We start from the raw sequence: 27,612 nt of genomic DNA, 5'->3' as shown, positions 1-27,612 counted from the left end.
TTTCACAATTCACATGCCAGTTAAATGCTCTGAGAATTGCCTTTAATAAAACTGGCTCTGTACAACATAAGGATGGATGGTAAAATCCACACTATGTTGTTTTTTTGCTTTTTGTTTTTTCTGCGAATGACATCAAATAGCAAATGAAAAGCACCATATCACACTGACAGAGACAGCGGAATAAAGAAAGCTTTCTATGTGCTTGTAAGGCATTTTCCTCAAATTGAGCCCTGAATTCTCATTTTGGCTGCACCCCAATCATGCAGCCAGCTTTGCCCTCACTCTGTGCTCCACACAGCTCCATAAGGCACAACAGCTCTGTGATGCAGCCTGGGTTGCTGAGCCCTTCTCAGGGTTCCCCACAGCAAAAGCAAGGCCCCTGTCCCTTTCAGGGCCTCTGTCTGCACATGGGCCACACTATAGATGCCCTGTCCTCATATGCTGGGCTCTGGGCAGGCAGGAACTGCATCTGATTGTCCCAGTATCCAGCCTCCTGCAGGGCACTTTGTTGTCAGTCAGCAAATGCTGGATGAGTCATAACTCTTCTCCCCTCAGGAGGCAAACAGATAACGCAGGGGCCTGGGTTACCGCCAACCATTCCATCTCCGGGGACATGTGAACTCAAGGTTCCATTAATAGATCTGCTGTGTGCTCCCTGCAAACCCAGGAACCCTTCAGCCGCCAGGTTCTTGAGGGCCACACCTTCATCACCCAACACCCGTACTTGGATCATGGCTGTATCACAGTGTGGGAGGTGACACTAGAAAAACCTCTAGCCTAGGGTTTCCCAAATGTGCCTTTGCGCCTGCTGTTCCCCCTTTCTTAAATGCTCTTTCCCCACATAAGTGCAAGGCCCACTGCCTCCTGTCATTTGTGTCTCTACTCATATGTCTTCCAGTCTAAAACAGGGTCCCCTTCCGTCGTTCCTGTCCCCTCCCCCTATAGTGCCCGCCTCTGTAGCATCCACAGTCTCCTAAGATGTTGACCAGTTTGCATTCTCTCTGTCTTCCCCCATGAGAAAGGAAGCGGCCTGAATCTGGGGCACACAACACTGCTGGGACACAGTGAGCACTCAATAAATATCTGATGAGTACACAACTGAATAAATGAGGGACATTCTGTATCACCCTCACAATTCTGCAAGACTACCCCACACACACCACTGTTCTTCCTTAAATTGATCTGTGCTTTGTTTACATAAAAAGAAAAAACAGTTATTACTCTCTATGAAAACACTGTTCCATTCTCACTGAACACTGTTTCGAGGTGAAGAATCTGGGCCGTGGGCAGATGATGTAGTGGACAGAACATTTCAGGCAGGGGGCGGATGCCTCGAGGATCCCACAGCGGCTACTTCCCTGAGAGGGACACGTGTTCTCGATGAGAACATGCTACAATGTCCCTGGTCCATGGACTCTCAAATCCCTCATTCTCCGGGATCACACCGCCATGCTCTGCGCAGTCTGGCTGCCCACGGCTCCTCCCAGTCCCCAACGCACAGCCCAACTGCAGCGAAGTGCGAAACAGGCCACTCCGAGTGAGCCGGCCCCCAGAGGCCACAGTGATCACAGGGCATGTTTAGAGGACAGGACGCAGCTGTGTGCAGGGACCTTCGGTGTGCTGGCGAGAAGGTGGCTTATGTCCTCCTCTCCAGCTTTGTTTCCCTTTCCCTGTCTGGGAACATCAGTGGGCCTGCATCCCCAGCGGGGAGGCTTTGGAACCATCGCCCAGCCCTGCTGCTCCCACTCAGGGACTGCTGCGCCACTGGCACATCTCATCTACTGGGTTTTGCAGATGTGCAGGGCACAAGACCAAAGTCCACAAGTGAGGATCTGACTCCATGCCAGGCAGAGCGAAGCTCTGCTGATGGCAGGCTGTGCACAGTAGGTCACAAACACAGGCTCTGAAGCCACATGTTTGAGCTTCACAGTCGGACTGCCACTTTCTGACTGTGATCTCAGGCAAGTTGTTTTTATCTCTGCCTCAGTTTTGCCACGTATAAAAGGATGGTGTTATGGTTTGTGTCTGGATGTCCCCCCAAAGCCTCATGCAGTCATGGGGCAGACTTCTACAGGTTATGACTGATTCATGGGTGTGAGTGCTACACACACCCTAGGAGAGTAGTCTGCATACAGTGTAAGGGAGGGAAGGAGGCTGCTTGCTGCTGCTCCTCCCTTTTTCACTCTTGCTGCTTTGCTATTTTCTGTCACCTTGAACTGTTGTCCTCTGCTGTGTGCTACTCTGCCTTGGAGCCAGTTGAGTATGGACTGAAACCTCCACAAACTGTGAGCTACATAAACCTTTCCTTCCTTAATTCTGGGCATCAGGTATTTTGTCTCAGCAACCAGAGAAAAGTAACCAAGACAGATGGCAATACTAAACTACACAGGGTTGTTATGAGGTTTAAATGAGTTACAGGTAGCAAGTGAAAAAGAGCTTTAAATAATGCTAGCCATGCCGCAAACAGAAGCTGTGCATGTGGAACAGAAAGATAGGCGGGCAGATAGGTAGACGCAGGATACGACACAGGACAGCTGGGTGGACCTGCATTTTTCACTGCCCACACTTAGGCTCGTAAGAGAGGAAAATGCTGTTCGTGTGAAGCTACAATGAACACGAGCCTGTCCTCTCGTGCTTTAGAAGCCCTGTGGGGCCCAAGGCATTTGGAAGCAGGTGTCTCCTGCAAGCTGATAAACAGCCCAGAGCACCACCGATGCAACAGCACGGTAGCTTGTGGGGTCACAGAACCTGCTGCTGTCTCGCATGTGAAGTGATGGGGCCAGGTCCCTCTGCTCAGCAGGGTAACCAGGGTAACTGCACCAGGGTGGGGAGGAGAACCCTCTCCTGATTTTGTTATCTCCAATTTTCTGACACGTTCAGAACTCTTATTTCAAAGAAAAAAAGGATGCCCTTTATCAAAGCAATTCAAGCCTGAGCCTAACTCCAGTCCCAGAGTGACTGAGAAATGTAAGAAGCATCTATCCCAAAGAGAGATCCTGAGAGTCTTTCGGGAGCCCCCAAGGCCCAACCTTCATCTATGTATGTACATAGGTATGCATTTACCTGCCTATCTCTGTATCCTTCCCTCCCGGGAGGTTCAGCTTCTCCGGAGAACCCTGGGGGTGCTCTGGAGGCCCAGAGATCTCACCCAGTGGCCAACCATGAGCTAAGTGACATTGTCCACATCTAGAACACAATGCCACCTGGCTTCTGTACATCGGGGCAAGTTCACCAGAGCCCCTACGGGACAGGACACAGGGTCTGGGCTGGTGGAACATTGATGTCCACTGGTTTCCCCACGGCCACACATGGACCCTTGCTCTCACCTTCCCACTCCAGCCAGGCCACTATTCCTTCCACTTGTAGGGACCGAGGGACTGCTGGTCAGGAAGTTCTGGTCACAGAGGGCAAAATAGCTCCCCAGAAAGAAAGGACAGAAGGCAAAGGAACAACAGGAGAGTAAGGGCCTGCTGGCCAGATGTGGGTATGAGAGTCCTAGACATCTGAAGAGACTATGCTGATGGTCCAGCAAAGAGGCAGTGGTGCCTGGGAGACCCGTGGGAGTGGCCCAGGAAAGATGCTATTGGTCCATCCTGGACCCTGTGTATTTAGCATAGGGCCTTACAGACATGGTTCTCAGACAGACATGACATGGTTTTCACACAGACAGACCAACAGACATGGTTTGCACATAGACATGGCTCTCTCTGTTGAGTCAAAGAGCAAGTGAATGGAGGGGCAAACAGTTACAGGCTAACCTGACCATGAATTCCCCAAGTTTTCCTTGCTGCCCCTGGCGCCATCCAGGTTTAACCCTGTAGCAGGGGTATGTGTGGACATCCTTTCAGCTGAAGGAAGAGGTCACCACTGTGCTACTGCCCACTCTCCACAAACAGTAGGCGCCTGGGAGAGGCAGCCAAGTCTTTGCCTCGGTTATAGCTGCCCACTCCCATCTTTGTGTCACTGGAAGGGAGTTGCAGATAAAAACCCAGAATACCCAGTTAATTTTGAATTTCAGATAAACAATAAATAATCTGTAGTATAAAAACATCCCAAATATGGCATGGAACACATTTATATTAAAAAGTTCTTCCCTGTTTATCTGAAATCCAAACTGAAGTGGATGTCCTGTACTTTTATTTGCCAGGTCTAGGAACTCCTTCTCTGGCCAATCTAGGGTCTTCCACATCCAGCATCCTCATCCCAGTAAGTTCTAAACATTACCAATCACCATTTAGAGCCTGTTCTATGCTAACCACTTTCCCTGCATGGTCTCCATTAACACTCATAACCACCCTACAAGGTCAATAGTAGCATCATCCCTATTTTGTAGACAAGATGACTGAAGCTTTGGAGGTCTGATGCTTAAGGTCAAATCGTGTAGGTGGTAAGTGGCAGACCTCGGCCACTGTCCCAGAGGACTGGCCCTAGGCCAGTAGCAGAATCCAGGTCCACTGTTCCAGAGGTCACCTGGAGCCCAACTTCTCCTTTTCCCATCCCCCACACACCCCTTTGGTATTAGCCAAACTTGCAGTGACTGAATCACCTGCTTCCATGGCAAAGAGCTTCACCATGACCTCAGACGCTGGGCTGAGCAGTCTTGCTCACATCTGCCTGGAGGTGGGTCAGATAGGCCACTTCTCCCTTCTGAGAGTCAGGTTCCCCATCTTGGAAGCCTTGGACTTGTGGAATCTGTCGGATCCTGTTCTCCTGAAAAGTCCTTGTGTATAGACAGATTTCTGCAACTGCAACATCTTTCCAACGACCTGGCCAGAGACTTCTTAGGGGCACAGCTAGGGCCCAGTGTCAGCATCATCCCAAATCAGAACCGTTGCTCAAAAGGAACTTTCCAGGCATCAAGCCCTACATGGAGTACCTATGTGCATTACTCGAGCCTCACAAGCGCACCATGGAGCAGGAGTTTCCCAGCCTACACTTTAGATACTGTCTGCATCAGCCCCCCAGGGTCTCATGTGCTAGAAGCCACAGGGCCAGGGGCAAGGTGGCCAGGTCATGGGGACACTGCCTTTGGAAAGGACTAATCCTGGTCCTGCAGTTTACTGACTCTCAAGAGAATGAGTTTTTACAAACTGACATCATTTCATGTGCTTGTCTCCTTCTACACATGGCCAGATCCCTTTTTGCTTCTCAGCCATGTAGTGATCAGGACATCAGCCATTTTGTCATCAGCACACCAGTGCCATAATGTTTGGATCCTTCAGCCACCAGGATTGTGAGTCAAATATATCTCTTTGTTTTCTAAATTACACAGGCTTGGGTATTTTGTTATAGCAACTTAACACAGACTGACATGCCCTGTTTCTCAGATAGGAAAATCTGTTTCTCAGAATCTTGGAGAGGATAATCCGGGTCAGCAAGGATGCTGACAACTTTGCTATTATATATATATTTATCTATCCCAACCTGGGGCCCCCAGGAGGTTTTCCCAAAGCCAGGTGGTCTCCACAGGGGTGCCCAGCCCAGCTGACCAGAGCAGCCCAGGACTCCCTGGCTACCCTTGCCCACGGTGACAGGCTATCTGCCAGCCAATGCCCTGGCAGGGCCTGTGGAGGGCAGAAAGCTTTCAGGGGCTCCCTCAGGGTCTGGATGAAGACACAGCTTGGAGCTGGGCCTTCATGGCCCCACATCTCTCACACCTTCCTGGTGAGTCACAATGCTTCTCCAGTCCAGGATGCTTCTCTCTGTCTTTTCCACAGGGTCTACCCTGACCCAGCCACCCACACCCTTCCAGAATGTTCCCAGACAGCTCCCTGGGACCAGCCCCCTATGACATACCATATCTGTCTGATCTCTAATGCTTAGTCTTATATCATTTCTCCATTCAATTTCTAAACACACCATTTATCTCATGGAAGGTACTTCAGAAACACTCTTTTATTTAGCCAGCAAACACCTACTCATCTTTCAATCCCCTTTTAAGCCATTTCCTCTGCAAGCTTTCTGATTCCCTGCTTACCCAAAACACAATTGATTTCTGGTTCCTTGGCATCTACAGATTTTAAGTCAATTTCTGCTGTGCTGACCCTCACTTGGTGATGGGGTTGCCTGTTCATACAGCTGCCTCTCCTGTGACAGGGAGGCCCTCAAGGGCCATATCTGGCCCTTAGTTTTCTTATCATTCCCAGACTTCCAGGAAGATGGCAGAGTGGTAAGCAGTAGGGAGAAAGCCTCTCTGAGAGTTGCCATCCAGACACTGGAATATAGCAACTCGAGGAAGATAAGAAGGAGGGAAGTGGATCTGCTGGACCCAGGAAGGATCTGAAGTGAGAACTGAAGCCCACGGGAGACCAAAGGGAGAAACTTCAACGAAGGAGGTAGCTGGCGCAGTCTTCTCCCTGAGAAGGGACTCACTCACTGCATGGGAGGAGCAGTTCACACCTGCAGACACAGTGACTGCTGGCAGCCCCAGAATCCACGAAGAGCCGCAGCGATGGAAGGGAGCAGTGGATATGAAGAACTGCACTAGCTGGGGATGAGTGCTGTGGGCTTGGTCATCCCTCAAGAGAGGGTGATTGGCCAGAAGCGATCTTCAAGAGGAGCTGACAGAGCTCAGAACTCAGAACAACTGTGTTTGATGCTATTGTTATTGCTGACTGTACCACCTTAGTCAAAGTGGCATAACTGTTCTAACCAGCTGTTCTTCCTGGTATACTAAGACTGAGATGGCCTAAGGATCATAGAAAATACTGCAGGCCACTGCCAAAGAACCAGAGGCTGGGCCAAGCAGGCAGTAACTTTTCATCTCCAACATACTGAAGAGGAAGGACCCTGCAATAGACTCAAAACATTACCAATCACCATTTAGATTTACCCAAAATCCAGCTACTCCTGGGAGACATCTCTCAGAATTAGTCATTTCCTAAAAGTTCTAAATACTAGCAATAAAGCAACTCACTATAGGCAATTTACAAGCATCAACCCAGGAATTAAATTTAAAAAAAAAAAAAAAAAGAAAAGAAAGAAAGAAAATGAGAAGATACTTAAACAAGAAGCAAACCCAGACATCCAGTTCACCAAAGGCAAACCCAGGGGGCAGTGAGGGGATGGTCCAAAAGCTACCTTCCTGGCCTCTCTGAAGCGGTAACAACAAAGCAAATGAACGAGGCTCTATTCTTACCATTCCCAAATGATATGGGTGTTACAGGGATTAAACACCCAACGTGGAACTGGGAGAGCCAAGCACCAAGCAAATTTTGGTGCCAAGCAATGATCTTTCTAACAACTGCCCCGAATGGCCAGGACTCAATCAGTAACTGACAGCTTCTTCAATTTTGGCCCCTACTTTCAAACGAAGACCAACCAAAGACAAATGTGCACCAACATCAATTGCTGGCTTCTGGTTAGCCACCTGCAGCTTCCCCATGCAAAGAACTGCCAATCAGACTGGAAGCTGACCCTTTTCTCCACAGTGATGTCTTCCCAATCCTCTGCCTGCCTTTGAGGCACTGCCAAATGCAAGTGATGGGGGTGACTCCCACTGCATACCAGTTCAAAGTGAGAGGCCTTTGCTGCTCCCATCTGAGTGGTCTTTGTCTCTCTCTGCAGGTGTGTGCCACACTCCTTGTGGCTGGCAGGCCCTGGCTACCCTCCATAAAAGGCGCTGAATGACACTGATGAGACAGACATACAGGAGAAGAAGGGATAGAAGAGCCACAGCTGGACACTCGGATCTACTCTCCATGGGGCCCACCTGCCATTCAAACCTCAGGTCTTGCTTCTTCCTTCCATGCAATGGACAAAGGGCACCGAGGAAACGGAATCACCTAAAGATGACCCAACCCTTGGGACCATGACCTTACAGAAGTAAGTCCCCATGGAACCCCCAAGAGACAAGAAGACAGGCAAGGGACAAGCACATTAACCTCTCCTCTGGCATCAAGGCAGCCCACTTCCATCAAGGACCCAGAAAAAGCCAGGGATGATGGTAGAAATCTGTTACCCTAGCTGCTCAAGAGGCTGAGGCAGAAGGGTTCCAAGTTTGAGGCCAGCCTAGGCAACTTAGTAATATCCTGTCTCAAAGTATCTTAGTCACTTTCATCATCACTGGGACAAAATACCCAACACCTACAACTTAAAAGCAGAGAGATTTAGTTTGGAACACATTTTAGCCTACAGTAAACTGGCTCCAAGGCAGGACAGCATGGCCCAAGGGCATGGTGGAGGAATAGCTGCTCACAGCATGGCATCCAGGAGGCACAGAGTGAAGAGAGGAGCGAGGGAGGGAGGTATGCTCTTCCAGGCCACACCCTCAGTGACCCACCTCTTCTGATGAAAGCACATTTAGCTACCTTCTAAAGCTACATTTACCCAACTTCTAAAAGCATATTTGGCCATAAACTCATCGGTGGACTAATTCACGGATGAGTGTCATGTCCCCATGATCAATTCACCTCTCAAAAGTCCCACCTATGAATGCGTGAGGCTTTGGGGGACAACTAGATATAAACCATAACATACTGCCCCTGGCCCCTAAAAGACTCACGCCCATCTCTTTCTGCAAAAGGCATTTATCCATCTCTAAGAGCTGCTCAAGTCTTAACAGTTCCAGCACTGCTGCAAAGTCCAAGTCCAAAGTTTCCTCTAAAATTTAAGGCAAACTCTTAGCTGTGAGCCTCTGTAAAAATAAAAAAGAACGTTCAACGCTGCCAACTACAATGTATCCTGAAAGAGAAGAAGAGGGAGAGAGAAAGAAATGGAAGGACTGAAAGGAGGGGATGGGAATGGGAAAAAAAGAAGCAGCAAGATATACCATGTACAGGTACAAATTCCCTATGAAAGAAAGAAACAACCAAAGCAAGACCTAAACCCAATAGGGCAAACATTAAATCCCATAGTTCCATGTCCAGCATCCAGGGCAAGCTATGGTGAGCTGTGAATTCCAAAGGCCTTGGGCAACTGTGTCCCTATGGCACTGCCAATGGTTGTAGCTCCCACAGCTTCTGTCTTGGACTGGTTTTGCTTAGTCCTTGCAGCTTTCTTCAGCTATTCCAGATTCTTGGCTCTTCCAGCTTCCTGGGGTCTCCAATGCACTTTCAGCTTGACTCTCACAGCTTCACACACTACCCTTTCAGGGACACACTGCCTAGCCTCCCAGACCTTCTGCTAAAATCTGGGTAGAAATAAAATAAAATCAAATCTGGGTAGAAGCCTCACCTCACAACTCTTCCATTCGGCATGCCTGTAAACCCAGCACCACATTGGTGATGCCGAGGTCTGCCACCATTTCAAAATATAGCTAGGCCCCTTGGTTACAATCACTGCAGAGACTTCTGAGTGTCCAGATGGATGGCTGACTATTGTGAACTAAATCCCAAAGAACTAATTCCTTAGTGGTACAAGATAAACTGCATTGGTATCAGTGGACTAATTCACTGGTAAGTATAATGTCTCCATGATCCAATCACTTTCCAAAAGCCCCATCTAGGTGCACAGGAGGCTTTGGGAAAACAACTAGATTTAAACCATAATCAAAGTTTAAAAAAAAAAAAATTAAAGCCTGAGGTTACAGCTCAGCAGTGAGCACTTGCGCAGCATGTACAAGGCCCTAGTTTCAATCCCTAATATTGCAAACAAATAAATAACCCAGAAGAGGACAGAGTAGAGCCTTGTCTTCACACATAAAAGAAAATATTTTCTGTTGCAAGAGAAATCACAATAGATGGCCTGGGTCTAGAGCCATCTAAGAGCCAGATGGAGTGCTCAGTTCCAGCACCTCCTGTCCAGGCCACCCCTGCCCTCAATCTACTGTGTGAAATCCAACTAGCAAGTACATTGGCCTTCCATTTATAACCCCAAGGGCAATGGAACAGCAGGAAGGAGTTCAAACAGCATCATCCAACAGATTTCTGACTGGGAGGCATCGTAATAAATACAACTCTGCAAACCAGCTCTCAAGTGCATTTCTTTGCCCTCTGCCAGGCCTCTGGCAAGAGCTTACTCACTCATTCCACAAGGTACTACCCATTATCAAGTCCTTTAGAAGTACTTGCCTCTATTTTCACCCCCAACCACGCCACTCTTGGGAAGCACTAATTCCTCTGTCTGAGTCCTCACAGCAATTTGTCCACACCAGTATCCCAGTCCTCAATGGTACGGATGGGTCTGTTCTACAAACCTGGGCTCCTTCAGGGACAGACCCTGGTTTATTGGCCATCCCCTCTCCTTGTCTTCTACGGGGAATTGAACTCCACACTGAGCTACATCCCCAGCCCTTTTGTTTTGTTTTGTTTTGTTTTTTATTTTGTGAGATGATCTAAGTTGCTAAATTGCCCAGGCTGGGTTCAAGTTTGTGATGTTCCTGCCTCAGTGTCTCAAGAGTGCTGGGGTTATAGGCATGCACCACCATGCTCATCTCTTGCTGGCCTTGTTTCCCTGCCTCTGGACACAGATCTGGAAGACACAATTGCACAAGGGATGGTCTAACGGGAGAAAGCCAAGACCCAAGCAAAGCCTCTGTCTGACTGCCCTTCCTGGGGACCTCTTATAAGCCCTACCATTCATTTCATTTTTTCTTTCTTCTTTTTGTCTTTTTGAGACAGGGTCTCACGATGCAGTTCAGGCTGGCCTTGAGCTCACTTTGTAGCCCAGGATGGTCTTGAACTTGCAATGATCCTCCTGCCTCAGACTCCTAAGTGCTGGGATTACAGGCATGCGCCACCACACCTGGCATCCATTTTCAATCTTACTCTTCTCTGGAAAGCAAACGTCCAATCCCAGTTTGCTGCATACAGCACTTGAGGACCCTTGAGCAGACACAGAGGGTCTAGACAAGCTGCCTTGTCCTGGTCTTCATGATAGGAACCTGGGTCCAGGCCCCAGATGTGCTGCTCTGAGACCCTGGACAAGTCCTTCCCTCCCTGACCATCCCTCTCCATCCATGTAATGTGATGGGAGGGGCAATGTTAACATTTTATAGAAGATTCTCTCAATTAGTGGCCCATGGGGTAAATCTATTTTGCAAATGTGTTTTATTGACTTTCGCATTACATTAAAACTTGCTCATTTCCACCTTCTATTAAATAATCAGAAGAGCAGCCAACACTGGTTCATTTTCTCTTATGGCACACCTGGCAGAAGCTGAGCAGGGCATGTACTAGTTTACCACAACTGCCACCCCCCTGCGTAGGCCCAATGTCACTCATTACTTACATGCTAGTCTCCTAGGCATTTGTGTTTATAACCTCTGATCTTTAGTTCCCAGCCTTGGTTGCCAGTACTTTAGAATGACTGGTGCAGCTACTGACAAATGCGTAGGCCCAGGACCACACACAGATGTTCTGTTTCATCTGAGCTTGGGGTAGAGTCAAGACAATAGCACTTGTAGAAAAGCTCCTCAGACGATACCACTGTTAGCCAGGGCTGTGAGCTACTGGTCCAAGGAGCTTGCTGCTATGGGGCTCACCTCACCTGTGCAAAGAAGCAGCTGCCAGGAAAGGAAAGAAGAGAGGAGGCCAGGCTAGAGCACCCATAGGTGCCTCTGGGGAAACAAACTTCATCCCCAACCTTCCCAAGTGATAGGACTTCAGTTTTTCAGACACAAAGAGGAAAAGCTTTATAAGTATCACTCAGAAATGATCACTCATACCTGTCCCTCCCCCTTGTCCTTCTGTGCGCCACCTGGGTGGAGGCCTTTCCAGGCCATGCTGGAGCCCCTTCCTGCGCCACTATACAAGCTCCCTCCTTCCTTGCCAATTCAGGCCTTCTTCTCCTATCTGGGTACTGGTCTACACACAGGTCTCTTTAAGGAAGCCCACTGTTATGGTTTATGTCTAGATGTCCCCTCAAAGCATCAAGCACTCTATAGGTGGGGCTCTGGGGAGGTGACTGGATCACAGGTGAGTGGGTTAGTCCACTGAGTTTATAGCTAAATGTGATATTGGGAGGTGAAGCCTGGTGGGAGGAGGTGGATCACTGGGCACGGCCTGGAAGGGTCTATCTCCCTCCTCCTCCCTTGATCTCTCTGCTTCCTGCCTGCCACACCATAAGCTCTTTCTCCTCTCCATAACCCTCTGCCATGCTGCCCTGCCTTGGAGCCAACCTACTATGGACTGAAACGTCTACAAACTGTGAGCCAAAACAAACCTCTCCTTCCTTAAATTGTGTCAGGTATTCTGTCCTAATGATGAAGAAAGTAACTAAAACTCATGCCCAGCCTAAAATCAGCTGTCTGCCATAGGCTTGCTCAGACGGCTCACACACCATCAGCATTTTGTGATTTGTTTCTCTAAACAGCATCTTAGGCCTTCTTTCTGCCCCTATCAGATAGGAAATGCCAAAGGGGGGGAAAATACCTCTGCTACTTCCTGTGCCCTCTGCATTTCTCCTGTCCTATCAGTTTGAAAACATACAGAACTGCCCAGGCTGCAGCTCCCTCCTGGGTGGCACATGAATGAAGGGACTGCTGTGTAGAGAAGGGAGCAGGTACTGCTTGTCCGTCTAGAGGAACCATTTCAATAGACTCCACGATGCCCACCTGCTGACCTCTTGCCTATGCCTGCGCCAGACACCCACATCCACCTGCTGTGTGTGTGCCCAGAGATAAAATGCCAGCGTTCTTGGCATGGTTCACTCCTAAGCTGAGAAAGAAGCACAGGAGAACAACTCTAGGCCGAAGGTGAGAAGGGGTTCATCCAAGGCTACCAGAAGTTAACTATTCATGGGCTTCAGGACCCAAACACCCTGCTGGCCTGTTCAGACAAGAGAAGCAATCCAGGACCATATACGGTCTTGGTCAGATTCACAGCCAGCTGGAGGCAGAAGCTGACAGAAAGGTTTCCAGGCTGCACGAAGGACACAGATCCATCTTCAAAGCCTACCCCTGAGAATGACTTCATGAGCCCAGGTGACCAACAAAAGAACTGATACTGGTGACATTTCCTACGGATGACAGAGCCACACCCTCTTGGCCTGAGCTGAGCAGGACCTACCTCGGAGCTGACTGAATGTGGTCATGAACTTGCTGGTGAGGGATTTGAGCTCGTTGTTAGCCAGGGTGATGAGGTGGATCTGGTCTGAGACATTCCGCAGGACCTTGTAGATGCCGACGGGGAAGGAAACCAGCTTGCACTCGGCCAGGTCTGCAGTCAAAGGACAAAAACAGACCAGAGTTACCTGCCATGGCTTTCCAGGAACTCTCCCCTACCACATGGACCCCAACATCACCTTCTCTCCCGGGCTCTTGCCCGCCTGCCTTCTTCGCCTCTACTGGGCTTCAGACTCTACCAGACCTCTTCTCTTCCAGAAGCCCCCACCAGCATTAACTTGTACCTGTCCCTCCTTCACTCCCTGGGTCTTGGAGTTTGGCCTGCCACCTCCCCTATTCCACTGCCTCCTAGGCAGAATGCAGAAGGCAGAACCAGCATTCACAGTAGTATCCTTCAGAGCCTGCAGAGACAACTCCTTCTGGAGTCATCAAAGGCTCAACAATGATGGAGACAGCTTTAGACTCTTTCACAACAGCTACTCTGAAAACACGCTGTGCACTCAGACTCTGTGGTTTGCCCTTCTTCCCAGTACTGTCATGCTGAAGACAAGCCTCACACTTCAGCAGGGAAGCACTGTGCAGACCAGCCCAGAAGTTCCCCAGTGCTTGACACAGTCTCCACACGAACTGGGGGTGCCTCTCCTATACACACACTCGCAAGAAGTATGGACACGCAAAACACACAGCACACAGATGCCCACCGTAGCATCGCTCACAGCGCCTGAAAGTGGTAACAACCCAGATGACCATGGGCTGAGTAAGGGGCCAATAAAATGTGGTATATCCATAAAAAGGAACATCATTGAGCCTTAGAAACAATGGAAGTACCAGCACACGCTATAACAGGAGCAGACTGAACACATGATACCAAGACAAACAAGGCCACAAAGGCTACACGTTGCGCTGCTCTCTTTATATGAAACATCCAGAATAGGCAAATCCTTAGACAACAAGTGGATTAGGGGTGCAGGGGAAGGGGTCTTAGAAGTGATGACTAAGGGGCAGAGGGCTTTTTGTGAGGACAATGAAAATATTACAAGATTAGGTTGCAATGATAGTTGCACAACTGTGTGAGTGCTATGTACCAAAACCACTGAATGGTAACCTTTAATGAAGGAGTCGTATATTATGCCTCACCGCCTTACAGAGTAGCCACTGAGCAAGAGAACAGAGATGGCAGGTAAGGCAGTGATGGGGTGATCGGGGCTGGCATTTTTCATCTGTAGTTTTCGAAGCTGATTATTTCCCAGTTAGGTCTTATTTTCAGGGAAATTGGGAATACAGTTTTTAAAGGTCCTATTCTCAATAGCAACAATAATATAAAGTATATAGAAATAATAATAATTGAAGCCCTCCTCCCTCAACTGTTCCATAGAATTTTTATGCTTGCTCCAAGTCGCAGTTCAAATGACACCTCTGTCACCTCCTCCAGAATGCCTTCTCTGACTGCCCTGAGCAGCTGCTGCTCCCACCCCTATGTCTCATAAAGTGTGAGTGAGACCTCACCCTGCTTCTCTTATCCCTTCTCGCGTCTGTTTTCCCACTGGTCTGGGAAGACCCCAGAGTACAGTGCCGGAAGTCCCACAGGCCTGGGAGCAGGGCAGGGGTACTGGTGACAGGTAGGGAAAGGGTCCACAGGGCTCCTCTGCAGGGCACCTGTCAGCAAATGTCAGTGCTTCCTCTGACCCATGCTGCAGGCAGCCTCGGCCATGCTGCTGTCCAGTGTCGGTGACAGCTCTTCTATCAGAGAGGAAGTTTGGCAGAAGCGAGCGTCACATCCTGCAGGGGAGGAAAAGATGCCCAGAAGCTGGGCTTCAGAAGACAGAGATCAATGGCTCCGCTGGAACTGAACCAGCACTGCAGCTCAGAGTTTGGGGCAATCTGGGGATTCTACAAAGAGCAGTACTTTCAAACAACAAACCCCCAGCGTTTTGTGTCTGATGCAAAGGGTTGGAAAAGCGTTTTTTGTGGTTGTTATGAGTTATACCAGCCATGTTGGTCAGGAGCAAACAGATCTCATCACACATGCCAGTGGGCATAGTCAAGGGGTGGCAGAAGCTGTCTCTTTAAAGCAAAGAGCAAAATAAAGACACCTTCAATCATCATCATCCCTGAACGTCTTGAATATTCTGGCCAATGGAACAGAAAACACAGACACTGGAAATAGGCAAAATGATAATTATGTACAAATGAAATGACTGCATAAGCTCAAAAACGCACAGCAGTTATCTGACAAAGGACAGGAAGTACGAGCCCAGCGAAGTGGCTAATTGAAACAAACAGATAAAAAATGCAATAATATTCCTACATGCCAGCAACCACTGTTTTTAAGGATCCTATTCTACATCAGCAACAACAGTACAGAGAGCTAATTACAATGGGAAATGTTTCTGAGCACCATGAAGAAAAGTAGGAAAGTTCAACAAGATATTTTATTTTTGCCAGTAGTGAAAGTCAAATTCAAGGGCACTTAACCCTCAAGCCCTTTTTATTTTTTATTTTGAGACAGGGTATCCCTAAGTTGCCTGGGGTGGCCTTGAATTTATGATCCACCTGCTTCAGTCTCTTGAGTACCTGGTATTATAGGTAGCCACGAGCACACCCATATTGGCTTTTTAAATGAAATTAACTTTTAAATTGATGTAATTTCTAACCCCAATCCTCAAATGACTTCTTCTTAAACTTGATTAAATGGTTTTAAAGTATCATCAGGAGAATAAGCAAGATCAAGATTAAAAAATAAGGTGAGGTTTTAACCTCAACTGCAAGATCAGACCGTCTCAAAAAAAAAGAAAGAAAAAAAAAGTGTAATTCTGTCTAGAATTTCTTTTTTTTTTTTAAATTTTTTTAGGTACTGGGAATTGAATTCAGGACCTTGTGCTTGCCAGGCAGGTGCTTATGCTACTGAGCTATATCCCCGGCCCTAGAATTTATTTTGATTCTTAGGTTGAGTGCCTCTCTTTTTTATTTTCCCAAAACTTCACAGTGGTTATTCCTGACATTTGTTGATGAATTCATTCATTCATTTATTTATTTGGAGACATGGTCTCACTATACAGTTCAGGCTGGCCTTGAGCTTACTTTGTAGCCCAGGCTGGTCTCAAACTCGCCCAGCTCTCCTTCCCCAATTTAATTGTGAGGCCTCCTTTAGCATATATTAAATTATGACATAGAACTTCCGGACTCTATATTTTCTCTCTATGATTTATTTTTCCTTTCACCCTCCTTTAATTATTATGGCCTTATATCTGTTGTAACCTCAGCCAGGACTTGGAGGCAGATTTATTTTATCTGGATGGACACTGACTGAGATTATTTCCAAAATATCAGGCCCTGAAGACCCAGGGAGGGAAGTTTTTATGGGGCTGCAAAGGAGGGGTGCGGAGGTAGCATACTTGACTGTCTTTGATTGGTTTTTACCATGTGCATCATAGTGACCAGCCATTTTTAAGAAACAGAAGCAACTGGAACTGCAACAGGAACTGTCACCTGGGCAACTGAAGTACACTGGCTGGAGGTGGGGGCATTTTCTGCTACACTATGAACTCATATTTGTTGCTTGTTTTTCTTATTTAAGAGTTCACATTATAGTGTTTAAAAATTTGTTTAAAGCAAAGTATAAAAATTGAACCAAGCATGCTGCTCAAGGCTGAGGCAGAAGGATTACTTGAGCCTAGGAGTTTAGGGCCAGGCTGGACAACATAGTAAGATCTTATCTCAAGAGCTTATATGCACAACTTAATTCCAACTAGGTTAAAAAAAAAGTACACATGTCTGGGAAAGACAACAGAAAACAACCAGAAAATCATTTTTTGGAGGATTTGAGCAATTTGTTCCTATTTATGGTCCTGATATTTGTTTATTTTATATAAGTAAATTACCACCATATATTCATATGCAAACTCCTTGTTAAGTATAGGTGTTTATATAAAGTAACACTTTACTTTTAAAATAGAAAAATACCTTTATGTTAACTCCTACTGGAAAAAAACAACCTGGCAAATTCAAGGGTAAGTTGAGGACAGCCAGCTCCACATCAATAAGAAAACAGAGAAAAGCAGACCCACAAGAGACCCACAAGAGAAACATTTGAAGTCTGTGTATTCAAGGGGCAGATGCTATAAAATGGAAACTTCTGGACTCAGGCACCATTGAGGAACTATAGAATGGGGTCCCAGTCTCCAAAGTGGAGAAAGAAAGTGCTCACAATGAAGGGAAAGGAGACATAACCACAAGGATATATACTTAGGTTATTTCCAAGGGTCTTAAAGCAGCCTGTCCCCCAACCTCCAGAGCAGATTGGCCTCGCAATGCCCAACCCAGCCCAGTCTGGTTCCTCCCACCCAGGCATCTGCACACCATTCCAGCCTCACACCATCCTACTCTTCTCGTCTCTCATTCAAGACAAACAAGCCACCTGTGGCTCCATATGACCAACTAACTTAGTGAAGGACAATGCTCTCTGATCCTGTTGAATGCTGAGGGCCTGGAATGTCAACCCCATCTGCTTTTTCATTTACTCTCATTAAATAGCTATCAACCACTGAATATTTGCAACATGCCAGGCACTGATTTGCATTGTGTCCTATGATATTTTTGATCCTGGGGACTTCATCTGTGACCCTGAAACTGCCTACTGGGGGGTACACCCCAGCTCCTACTCAGAACAGTCTGGCTGCCACCTACAGCAAAGACTACCAAGGATTCCTGCAAAGGGCCCCAATAGATGTGACAAAACATCCCCATCCCAGTGACATCAGCAGCCACTAACACAGCGTGGAAACTCAGTCCTGCTTAAAGAGGGGTTCATGATATCAGAACAGTTCTCCCTGGCACCCTGAACAAGAATACGGAGACCCAGGTACCCAGCCATTGTGAACAAATCTCAGCCTTGCCCCAGTCATCTTTCATATGCAGTATGTTCATCTCCAGGCCCCTAGGGATGGGGATCATAATAACTGTTTTGTGTATGTGCTAAGAACTATGCCTTCTGTACACATGGGGAAATTGCAATCATGTGACTTTCACAAGATCTTACAGTGAAAGGGAGTCCTTTTCCATTCAGATCCTAGTATCCTAAGACCTCAGCACCACTGGAGACAGATGCTCACAGCCATCCTGAGCCTTCTGTTCTCAGGAAATTTCTCTCCAAGTCTAACTTAGAGGATGAGCAGCCTCTATAGCCACTGTACCTGCTTGCTAGAGAAAAGCCCCATGAACTGGGTTATGGGAGCTGACAGCACTGCTTCCAAAGGATACCACCAGGATGTGGCAGCTGGGTGCCAGGCCCCACTAAGGAAAGGAGATCCCACCCAAGGAAGCGAGACAGGCTGCCCACAAGAGAGCTGTCTTCAAGGAGCTGTGGGATGTCATCAGGAAGAGGGTCCCATCGCCTAGGGGTCCTAGGAGCACACAACAGGGAAAAGTTCACCAAATCATAAAGAAAAGAGCAGGTGAGTACAACATCACAGGCCAGGATCAAGGAAGGAGTCCAGGAAGGAGTCTTAAGCCAGACCAGAGGCCAAGCTGGTGATCTCAAAGGTTCTGCTCAACCCAATGAAACAAACACAGCTAACGACATTGAGTATTTGTTTGTGCCAGGCACAGTTCCTGGCACTTTTTACATATTAATTAATTTAATTCCCATAATAACCTATGAGTTACCCTCACAGCAGGAAAACAGGATCCTGTTGATAGATCAACTGTCCAAGGTCACCTTAGTAAGATGAAGGGGCATAGAATCTGAATGGAAAGATCTAGACCAAAGTTTCAAGTAGGATGACCAGGTGGGGACCTCCCTAATTTTAGCCCTGAGATTCCTGAGGAACCCCCCTTTAGGCCTAAGCAGACTGGGACATTTAGGATCACCCCAGAGTCAGGCTAACAGATGGTAACTTCTATAGACAGAGAAAAGAGGAAAAGCAACCCAGGAAGAGCCACAGCATATGCAAAGACCCAGAGGACTTTCTCCTCTCTGGTCTTCCACCTTAGACTGCAGCTTTTTACAGTTTCCCTCACCCTTGCCCCAAGTGCTCAGAGAGGAAGTATCCTGGCATGCAAATCATTGAGTGCTACTTGGTGGGGCATGTCCACAGACCCTGATGGGGACCCTGGGCCCCTCCATGACCACTGGACTCAGTGGACTCAGCACTCCTTCCCTGGAGCTCACCTGCTAGTACTCAAGCTCCGGCAAAGAACAGAAAGATCTGAGGAAGGAACCACCACACAGAACACAAGGCATAATTATCCTTCTAATTATAATTATTGTAACAGAGCCAAGCTGCATGTCCCTAAACCTCTAATTAGCAGTCCTTTGTGTTAATAAAGGAACCTTTTATTGGAAAGGCACTGATCCTTTATGAAAGGATATATCATTAATTTTAATGAATTTCTGATGAAAAGTAGTCAGTAGGCAGAACCAAGTCAGAAACAAACAAAATCTGAGAAGTACACAGAACATTCAGATGAAAGTCAGGCATGCTGGGCATTGTGACTAGAAAAACTGAACTGACCCCTGCAGTCCCTGCTGAGAGATGGGCTCGGCCACAGCACCTAACAGTGACACTACAAAGCTGAGAGAGCCACTGAGTCCCTGCCAGTGAGCCACAGGGCAAAAAGGTGAGAGTTGGGGACAGGCTGGGGGCACATGGTGGGCTTGTGGCCTGGCCAAGAAAAAAAGCCACCAAGACTAGCGGAAGAAATCTGTGGCTAGTGTGAGCTGCTCCCATGAGAAATCATTTTGCATGGAAAGAAGTTCTGGAAGTTCTCTTTCATGAGCATCTTTATAGAGTGTGAGTAAACAAGTATGAATGCTGCTGCTGAGTGCCATCCAATGGAAAGGCAAGCTGGCAGAAACATGGTATTCACCAGATCTGACACCACGTAATTTCTGGGTCTTCCCCAAAGTCAAAATGATCAGGAAATTTGCACTGATTCTGGACAGCAAGGAAGCCACAACCATACAACCCACAGAAGAGCACTTCCAGAACTGCTTCAGAAAGTGGTAAGAATGATGGGATAAGTGTTTGAATCAAGGGGGAATATTTTGAGGGGGATTAATGGCACAGTGTTTTTTACTGTAACAAAATTTTTTAAATGTAAACATTTACTGTATCTGTTAATCACACCTCATATTAGTACTTGTTATGGTATTAGTCTATTTTCTGCTGAGTACTTCATAAAGGAAAGAGATTGGTTTAGCTCACAGCTTTGAAGACTGATAGTTCCAACAGCACAGCACCTGCTCCCTGAAGTCCTCATGATAGATGGCATCACAGTGGAAGAGTGCATGTGGGAGCAAGACCACGTAGGGGACAGGAAGCCAGAGCAGCCAGAGAGAGGCCAGGCTTGCTCTTCTGAAAACAATCCTCTCAGGAAAAACCGTTCCTAAGAACTCCTTAATCCCCTCCTAAGGGCATGTCCCCAATGACTCTCACTAGGCTCCACCTCTTAAAGGCGCATCTGACATCACTGTGCTGAGGATGGAATCTCCAACAGGCCTTTGGGAGAAACACTGATGCCATATCCAAAGCACAGCAGATACCCTTTCATCACTCACTGCTCCTGCTGCCCTCCTGGGTCACACGCGGCACCTCTTTATATATAGGAGGATAAAGGACATCATAAACTTATTTCTCTTTCTAATTATGGTAAAATACATGTAATAAAAATGTATGATCTGTCAGCGTTGCCAGGGGTTGGGAGAAGGAGGGATGAGCAGGCAGAGCACAGAGGAAATACTGCACGACACCATTACGGCAGTCACATCATATACATCCATCCAAACTTACAGCGTATATGGCACCAAGTGTGAGCCCTGGTGGATACCAGGGACTCTGGGTGATAATGACATGCTTACGCACATTTACCAAGCGTGACTGATGGACAGCTCTGGTTGGTGACACTGATCACTGCAGGGGAGGCTTGCATGGGGGATGGTATATGAGAACCCTCTGCACTTTGAATTTTGCTGCAAACTTAAAACTGCTCTAAAAAAATTAAGGCTTTAGGAAATGTTACCACCTTAGCCATTTTTAAGTATACTGTTCACTTCTAGTGTTAAGTATAGCATTAGGTATAACCACACTGTCAGGCAATCAATCTCTGGAATGTCTGCATCTTGCAAAATCCAACCTCCATGCGTATTAAACACTTTCCAATTCCTTCTCCTCTGCAATGCTGGGACCTCAGGATGTAAAAACTTTTCTCTAAGCAAAAGCATCCCAGAACCTTCAACTTCAGGATTTTGGAGGGAATACCCACCCCGCTCCAACTCCCGCACAGCCAGACAGCTTTGTCCTGTGCAGGTTCCAGGCCAGCATTAACTGCAGCCACCACTCATCCATGCCAGAGTGTACCATGCACTGGATGGATGCCGTGCTGGGCTTCAGACCTGTTACTACCTCAACTCTCCACAACCCCCTGTAAGATCACAGCTACGCTTACTTACCCAACTTAACAAATGAGGAAACTGAGTCCCAGAGACATTAACCAGTTTGCTCAAAGTCACATGACTTACTCAAGAACACCCAGTTAAAAAAATAATAAAAATCTTTACAAAGTCCTTCCTACCTACAAGTCAGGAGCTCAGAGCTGTCCTGCCTTAACTCACCCACTCCCCATGACCCTGTGAGATAGGCTCCATAATTACCATTCTTGTTTCATAGAGGAGGAATCTGAGGCACAGAGCTTCTGGCCTTGGTAAGTAAGTGGCACAGTGGAGCTTGAGTCCATGCCCCAACCATTGTGCTACACTGCCTCCTAGAATATGTGTTTCACCAGGGATGGTCTGCTGCTCTGAAAAGAGAAAGGGTGGGGTGGATCTTGAATTTCCAATGAGCATATAGATCTCCTATTGTTTCTAATGGATTCCTGGAATCCTGATATAGTCACCATGGAACTTTATAAAGGGAGACTTAGAACTAAAAGAATAGGTAAAAGAAAAAGGGTATCAAAAGCCTGGATTTGTCACTTAATAGCTGCAGGACCATGGACAGGACCCTTGGCTTACATCTCAATAAAAGGGAGCGGAGGATGCCTGTAATCCCAGCTACAGGAGGATCGTAAATTCAATTTGAGGCCTTGTCTCAACTTCTGAAAAAATAAAAATAAAAAGGGCTGGGGTTGTAACTCAGTGGCAGAGCATCCTAGGGTCCGACCCCCAGTACCAGGGTGAGAGGCAGCTGTAGGCCATTGTCTGCAAACCCTGGAGGCTGCTGGACTCCAGATGGTGCTGCTCAGACTTGGCCATGTGCTGCAGACCCCTGACACCTAAGCCTCCGTCCCAGGGATGCTGACTCAGTAGCCGGGCTGGAGCTTGGGAAGCAGGGATTCTTAAAGCTCCCCCATGGTGACTCTATGTGCAGCCAGAGTGAGCACTGCACACCAGCAGTTTTAAAACTGTCAGGTACAACAAGCCACCTGGGGAATGCTGCTGATGCTGCAGACAGACACTGCAGGTCTGGGTTGGGGACTGAGGCTGCATTCTGCCCAGGAGATCCAAAGGCCATGCTAAGTGGCAGTAAGAGGGTCCTCAAAGTAGAGTCCATGGGTCCATGGCATGAGCACCACCCAAGAACTCATCAGAAATGCACATTTCTGGACCCCACCCCAGACCAAAGCCCAGGGTCTTTCCACCCTGACACCAGTCTACTCAACGCTGCACTCACTTTCTACCATGACCGGAATTCGAAACTCTGAGGCTGGGGTCCAGGCACCTGGGTTTTAACCAGGCCCACAGGGGGCTCTTGGGTGCAGGCTGCAGAATCATCTGCAGGGCAGGAACAGGTGCCCCTCCAGCTGTGGCTACTCTGATGATAATGACAGGGTACTGATGACAGCAATCACATTAGCTCAGTGCTGGCCGCTCTGTGCCTGCGGAAAGGATTGAGGGTCACTCGTGGACAGACTTTTGGCTCTATGTGCTTTCTATTTCCCCTGAACCACACTATTTCAGGACAGAGCCCGTCTCCGCATTCTCCCCCTCCCCCGCCTTGTTCACATTTCTGCCTCTCAAAGGGGTGCACGTGACCCCTGGCATGAACATGGCCAAGAACTGAGACTCAGGAGGGTCAAGGTCATCCTAGCTCCTCCATTATCAGCCATGGGGCTCAGCAGCTTCTCTGTGGACCTTGTCCCCTCATCTGTAAAATGGGGGCTTAGACTACCTGATTTTGGGGATCTCAGCCAGGCAAGACATTCTCTGACTCCCTGATTCTTCTAAGCAAAGACACTTTGGGCAAAAGCTGCAGCCAGGCAGTCTGGCATCATTTTGCACTTTGATGGGGGACAAGGACCTGAGGGTCAGTGAAGTCAGCAGCCTCTGCTTCACCCTGCTGCACCCAAAGGTGGCCAGCTCCAAAACTGAGGGTCTTCCATCACATGACACCAGTCTACCCAACACTGCACTGACTTCCTACCAAGGCCAGAAGGCAGTTTTGAAAGAGAAGTAAACAACAATAGCTCTGCTGGGCATGGTGGCCCACACCCGGAATCAGGAGGATCGCAGAGAGTTTGAGGTCAGCCTGAGCTATCTAGTAAGTTCAAGACCAGCCTGAGCTACATAGTAAGACCCTGTCTCAACAAAGCAAAGCAAAACAAAACAAAACAAAACAAAACAATAGCTCACTCTCAGATGGCACTTACTGCATGCCTGAGACTTTTCTAAGCACTTTACACTTCCTCCCAACCACCCCATGAGGTAGGTATCATTTACCACTGTGGAAGCTGAGGCACAGTGGGTGAATGGAGGACAGGCCCTGTGAGAGAGCTCAGTTCAGCAGGGCAGAATGTGGAGCTCAGTGAGGGCAACAGAGAAGAGGACAGGGCTGGGTGGCAAGGGGCTCCAGTTCAGGAGCCTGACTAACAAAAACCAGACTTTTCTTCAACACAAAAACACAAGCTAAGATCTGGGCCTGATGGGAAGAGCCAGCACCTTTTCCAGAAGATGAAACTCCCAGCACCTCCAGGTACAGTCAAAGGCCAGGATGGCATCCTGGTGAAAGAAGCAAAACTAAACAATGCCACTGTGCCCAGTAGAGCCTCCCAAAACAGAGGCTTCCCTGAAATTCTTTGCTCTGCAAAGCAGGGCCCCACAAGATGCAAAGAACACGCAAAACAACAAATCAGCAAGGCATCACAGGACGGCACTATGTGTCACGCAGCATAACCAGGCGTGCTTTAAACAATTACTTGTGCATAGTATTTACAGAGCTACTCGCTAGAGAAGGCTGCAGACAAAGCAAGCAGGAGACCTGTTCCTCCAGACAAACGCCTTCCCTGGAGACTGCTGCTTTCGGGTCACTGGGGGAAACTTTCATTGCCTGATCTCTAGGACAGTTATGATCCCTGGAAGGAAAAGGACTCAGGAGGAAGCACTGGAGACTGCAGAAGCCCAGAAGACTCCACTCCAACAGTAGTCATGCTGGGCCCAGAAGGGAGTCAAGGAGAGAAGCGGGTGTCTGGAAGGGGTGACTTGGGGGATAGAGTATCACTTGACTTGAATGTAGCAGAGGGTTGGGCTTTTTTCCATCTCATCCTATTTTAAGGACTTCTGTGTTATGAAGGTTTTTATAAGCACTTACGGCTTCTCACAAATATACTCAGTTTAAAGAAAGCAGCAGTCCTGACATCCAGCTACCCCTGGAATGTGTTCCCTCAATTGCCAAGGCTGCATCGGTGGAGTAGTATTCATGGGGACATGGGGCATGGAGCTGATGCCCACCAGGGTGATGCTCAGAGAGGCTGCTGTGGAGCATAGCAGACAGCCTGGGGTCTGTGGTCACATACACGCATGTATACACATGCACACATACTCTGCCGATGGGCGCTGCATGCGAGTCTGCTTTCTCATCCAAGTATTGCGACAGCCCTGGCCTCACTAGGCAATGAGGTGACTATGGGAGCCCACCTCAGAGGACAAAGCTGGGCTTAGGGTTCCCATCCAGTGGCCATCACAACCAGTTAGGATGTGCTCTAACCACACAAAAGGAGACAAGGACCCGGGGGTAAGATCTCCTTGGGATCCACGTGGAGGCTTTCCTTGGACCAGCTCTTTCTTGCTGTGTGAGGCCTGAAGCAAGTTATACAGTCCCAGCTCAAGGTCTTCCTTGATTCAGTGAGGACCTAAGTTCACCCAAAACCTGTATGTGAATGTCTGAAGCAGCACAGATTCATAACATCCAGAAAGTGGAAATAACACACATGCCCACAAAAGGAAAAATGTATAGATAAAATATGGTACATCCAAAAAATATGGTACATATTTATTATTCACCTATAACAAGGAATGTAATTCTAACATAGGCTATACCATGACTGAACTTGAAAATATTTTTGGGGGTGCTGGGGATTTAGCTCAGTGGCATAGCGCCTGCCCGGCAAGTGCAAGGTCGTGAGTTTGATCCTGGTACCGGAAAAATGGAAAAAGAAAAAAATATATATATTTCTTTAAATTTTGAGACAGAGTCTTACTAAGTCTCTAAATTGTCCAAACAGGGTGCAAACTTGTGACCCTCCTGCCTCAGTCTCCCAGCGTGCTGGGATTACAGACATGTGCCATTATGCCCAGCTTGAACTTGAAAACACTGTGCCAGGTGAAAGGAGCCAGTCACAAAAGGACAAACAGTATCTGATTTCATTCACATAAATGTCCAGAATACATAAACCGACAGAGACAGAAGGAAGAACAGTGGTGCCAGGGCCTGGAGGGGGAGACTGGGAAATGCGGCGTGACTGCCCATGGGTAAAGGATTTCTCTTGGGGATGATGAAAGTGTTTTCGAATTAGATGGTGGTGATGGTACACAATCTTGTGAATATACTAAAATCCACTGAATTGTACACTTTAAATGTGAATTCTTCTTGTGAGCATAACTTTAAAAAATGAGGATGAGATGGTCCGACTAGTAGGACTGTTCTGAGCAGGAGCTGAAACGTTTGCTTGGCACAGAGCCTGTCAGAGAGCGTGTGCTCAGTGAGCAGGAGATGTTGCAATCAGGGTGCAAAGACATTGTTCAACGGATGCACTGAAGATGCACTGTTTTCCAGAGAATTCATCACAGGGATGTATTTCAGTCCCACTATTTCCTAGTGAAGGAAGAGGACACACAGCAGTGCACTTATAACAACCTCGTGACAAGGGCACAACTGTGTGTACTAACATGGGACCTAGTTTTTGTTTTTTGTTTTTGCGCCACTAGGAATTGAACCCAGGGCCTTTGCACTGAGCTACATCCCTAGCCCTTTTTATTTTTTATTTTTGAGATAGAGTCCTAAAAAGTCAGAATTGTCCATGATGGGCTTGAATTTGTGATACTCCTGCCTCAGCCCTCAGAGTGCTGGGTTAACAGTCATGGGCCACTACATCCAGCTGGGACCCAGATCTTTATTTAAAAATAATAATAAAACTCCCTGTTCCTTCCTGCCAAAGCCAATCAACCACATTCAGAAAAAACAAGCCAATGTTTAATTAAAAACAAAAGTAAACTGCACACACAGACTACAATTAAATGATGCACAGCCACCAATTTGATAGTCATTTTAATTTAATCAATGACTCACTGCACACATGAAAGGAACTCAATACAGCAGCCACATGACGCTGACAGTTCAGCCATCAACAGCTCTGAGGGGACCTCAGCTGGTCTGAACTGAAGCCACAGGACCAAGTCAGGCCTGGGAGTCCCTGGGATCTTCTAAAAGCTCAACAGCGGACAATACTGACTGCATGTCACCCTGTTTGTTCCTGACAACCACCTCTCAGGGAGGGGGATTATGAGGCCCCATCTGCAGATAGGAAGTTAAGGCCCAGATTGATTAAGACATTGCAGCCGGGCATGGTGGTGCACGCCTGTAATCCCAGCACTTGGGAGGCTGAGGCAGGAGGATCATTGCAAGTTCAAGACCAGCCTGGGCTAGAAAGTGAGCTCAAGGCCAGCCTGAACTGCATAGGGAGACCCTGTCTCCAAAATGACCAAAAAAAAAAAAAAAAAACAAAACAAAAAGACATTGCTTGAAGTTGCACAGTAAGGAAAGGGTGGGGCTTGACTTCCTCTTGAGGACCCTGCCCTACAGAGTGGGAACCAGGATTCTGATCTGCAGCTGCCCTTCACTGATCAAGTGACCTTGGACAGATCACTCCTGGGCCCTCAAGTTCCCTCCCTATAAAATGCTCAATGTCCCCATTGAAGATAATTACTCCCACCCTGGAGTCCCCCGTTACACTTTTGGTAGCTCTTTCACAGCTCATGTCCTGTTGTATCTTTTTTACTCCCTAAATGAACACAAGAGTTGTTAATATGTATGTCTCGCTCTTCCTGCCAGGGTGGAGAGCTCTGTGAGGGCAGGATTGGGTCCCACTGAGATGGGCAGCATGTTAAAGGCAGCATGTATGGGCCTCAGGGTGCACACCTGTAACCCCAGCTACTCAAGAGGCTGAGACAGGAAGGCACCTTAGCAAGACCCTGACCCAAAATAAAATTTAAAAGGACTGGAAGGTAGCTCAGAGGTAAAGCACTTGCCTAGCATGTGCGAGGTCCCGGACCTCCTGTTCTATCACCAGGACCACAGAGGAGTAAAAAAAGAAGACCACAAGAAACCAACAGGCTCAAG

General features: G+C 47.6%; 1 protein-coding gene across 5 annotated transcripts in view; it reads right to left on the bottom strand.

Annotated features, from left to right (window-relative positions):
* Nucleotides 1–27,612, bottom strand: part of Lrrc20 (leucine rich repeat containing 20) — a 67,555-nt gene that overhangs the window by 20,993 nt on the left and 18,950 nt on the right. For all 5 annotated transcript variants that reach the window (XM_013517012.1, XM_005390060.1, XM_005390062.1 and 2 more), the window contains one exon: nt 12,948–13,097. In XM_013517012.1, coding sequence (XP_013372466.1) covers nt 12,948–13,097 — 150 coding nt within the window. The remainder of the gene's footprint in view (nt 1–12,947; nt 13,098–27,612) is intronic.

Source organism: Chinchilla lanigera, unplaced genomic scaffold (assembly GCF_000276665.1).
Source record: "Chinchilla lanigera isolate Chin_1 unplaced genomic scaffold, ChiLan1.0 scaffold00036, whole genome shotgun sequence".
NCBI lineage: Eukaryota > Metazoa > Chordata > Mammalia > Rodentia > Chinchillidae > Chinchilla > Chinchilla lanigera.
Note: the sequence above shows the minus strand (reverse complement) of the source record. Positions and strands in the feature narration are given on the sequence as shown.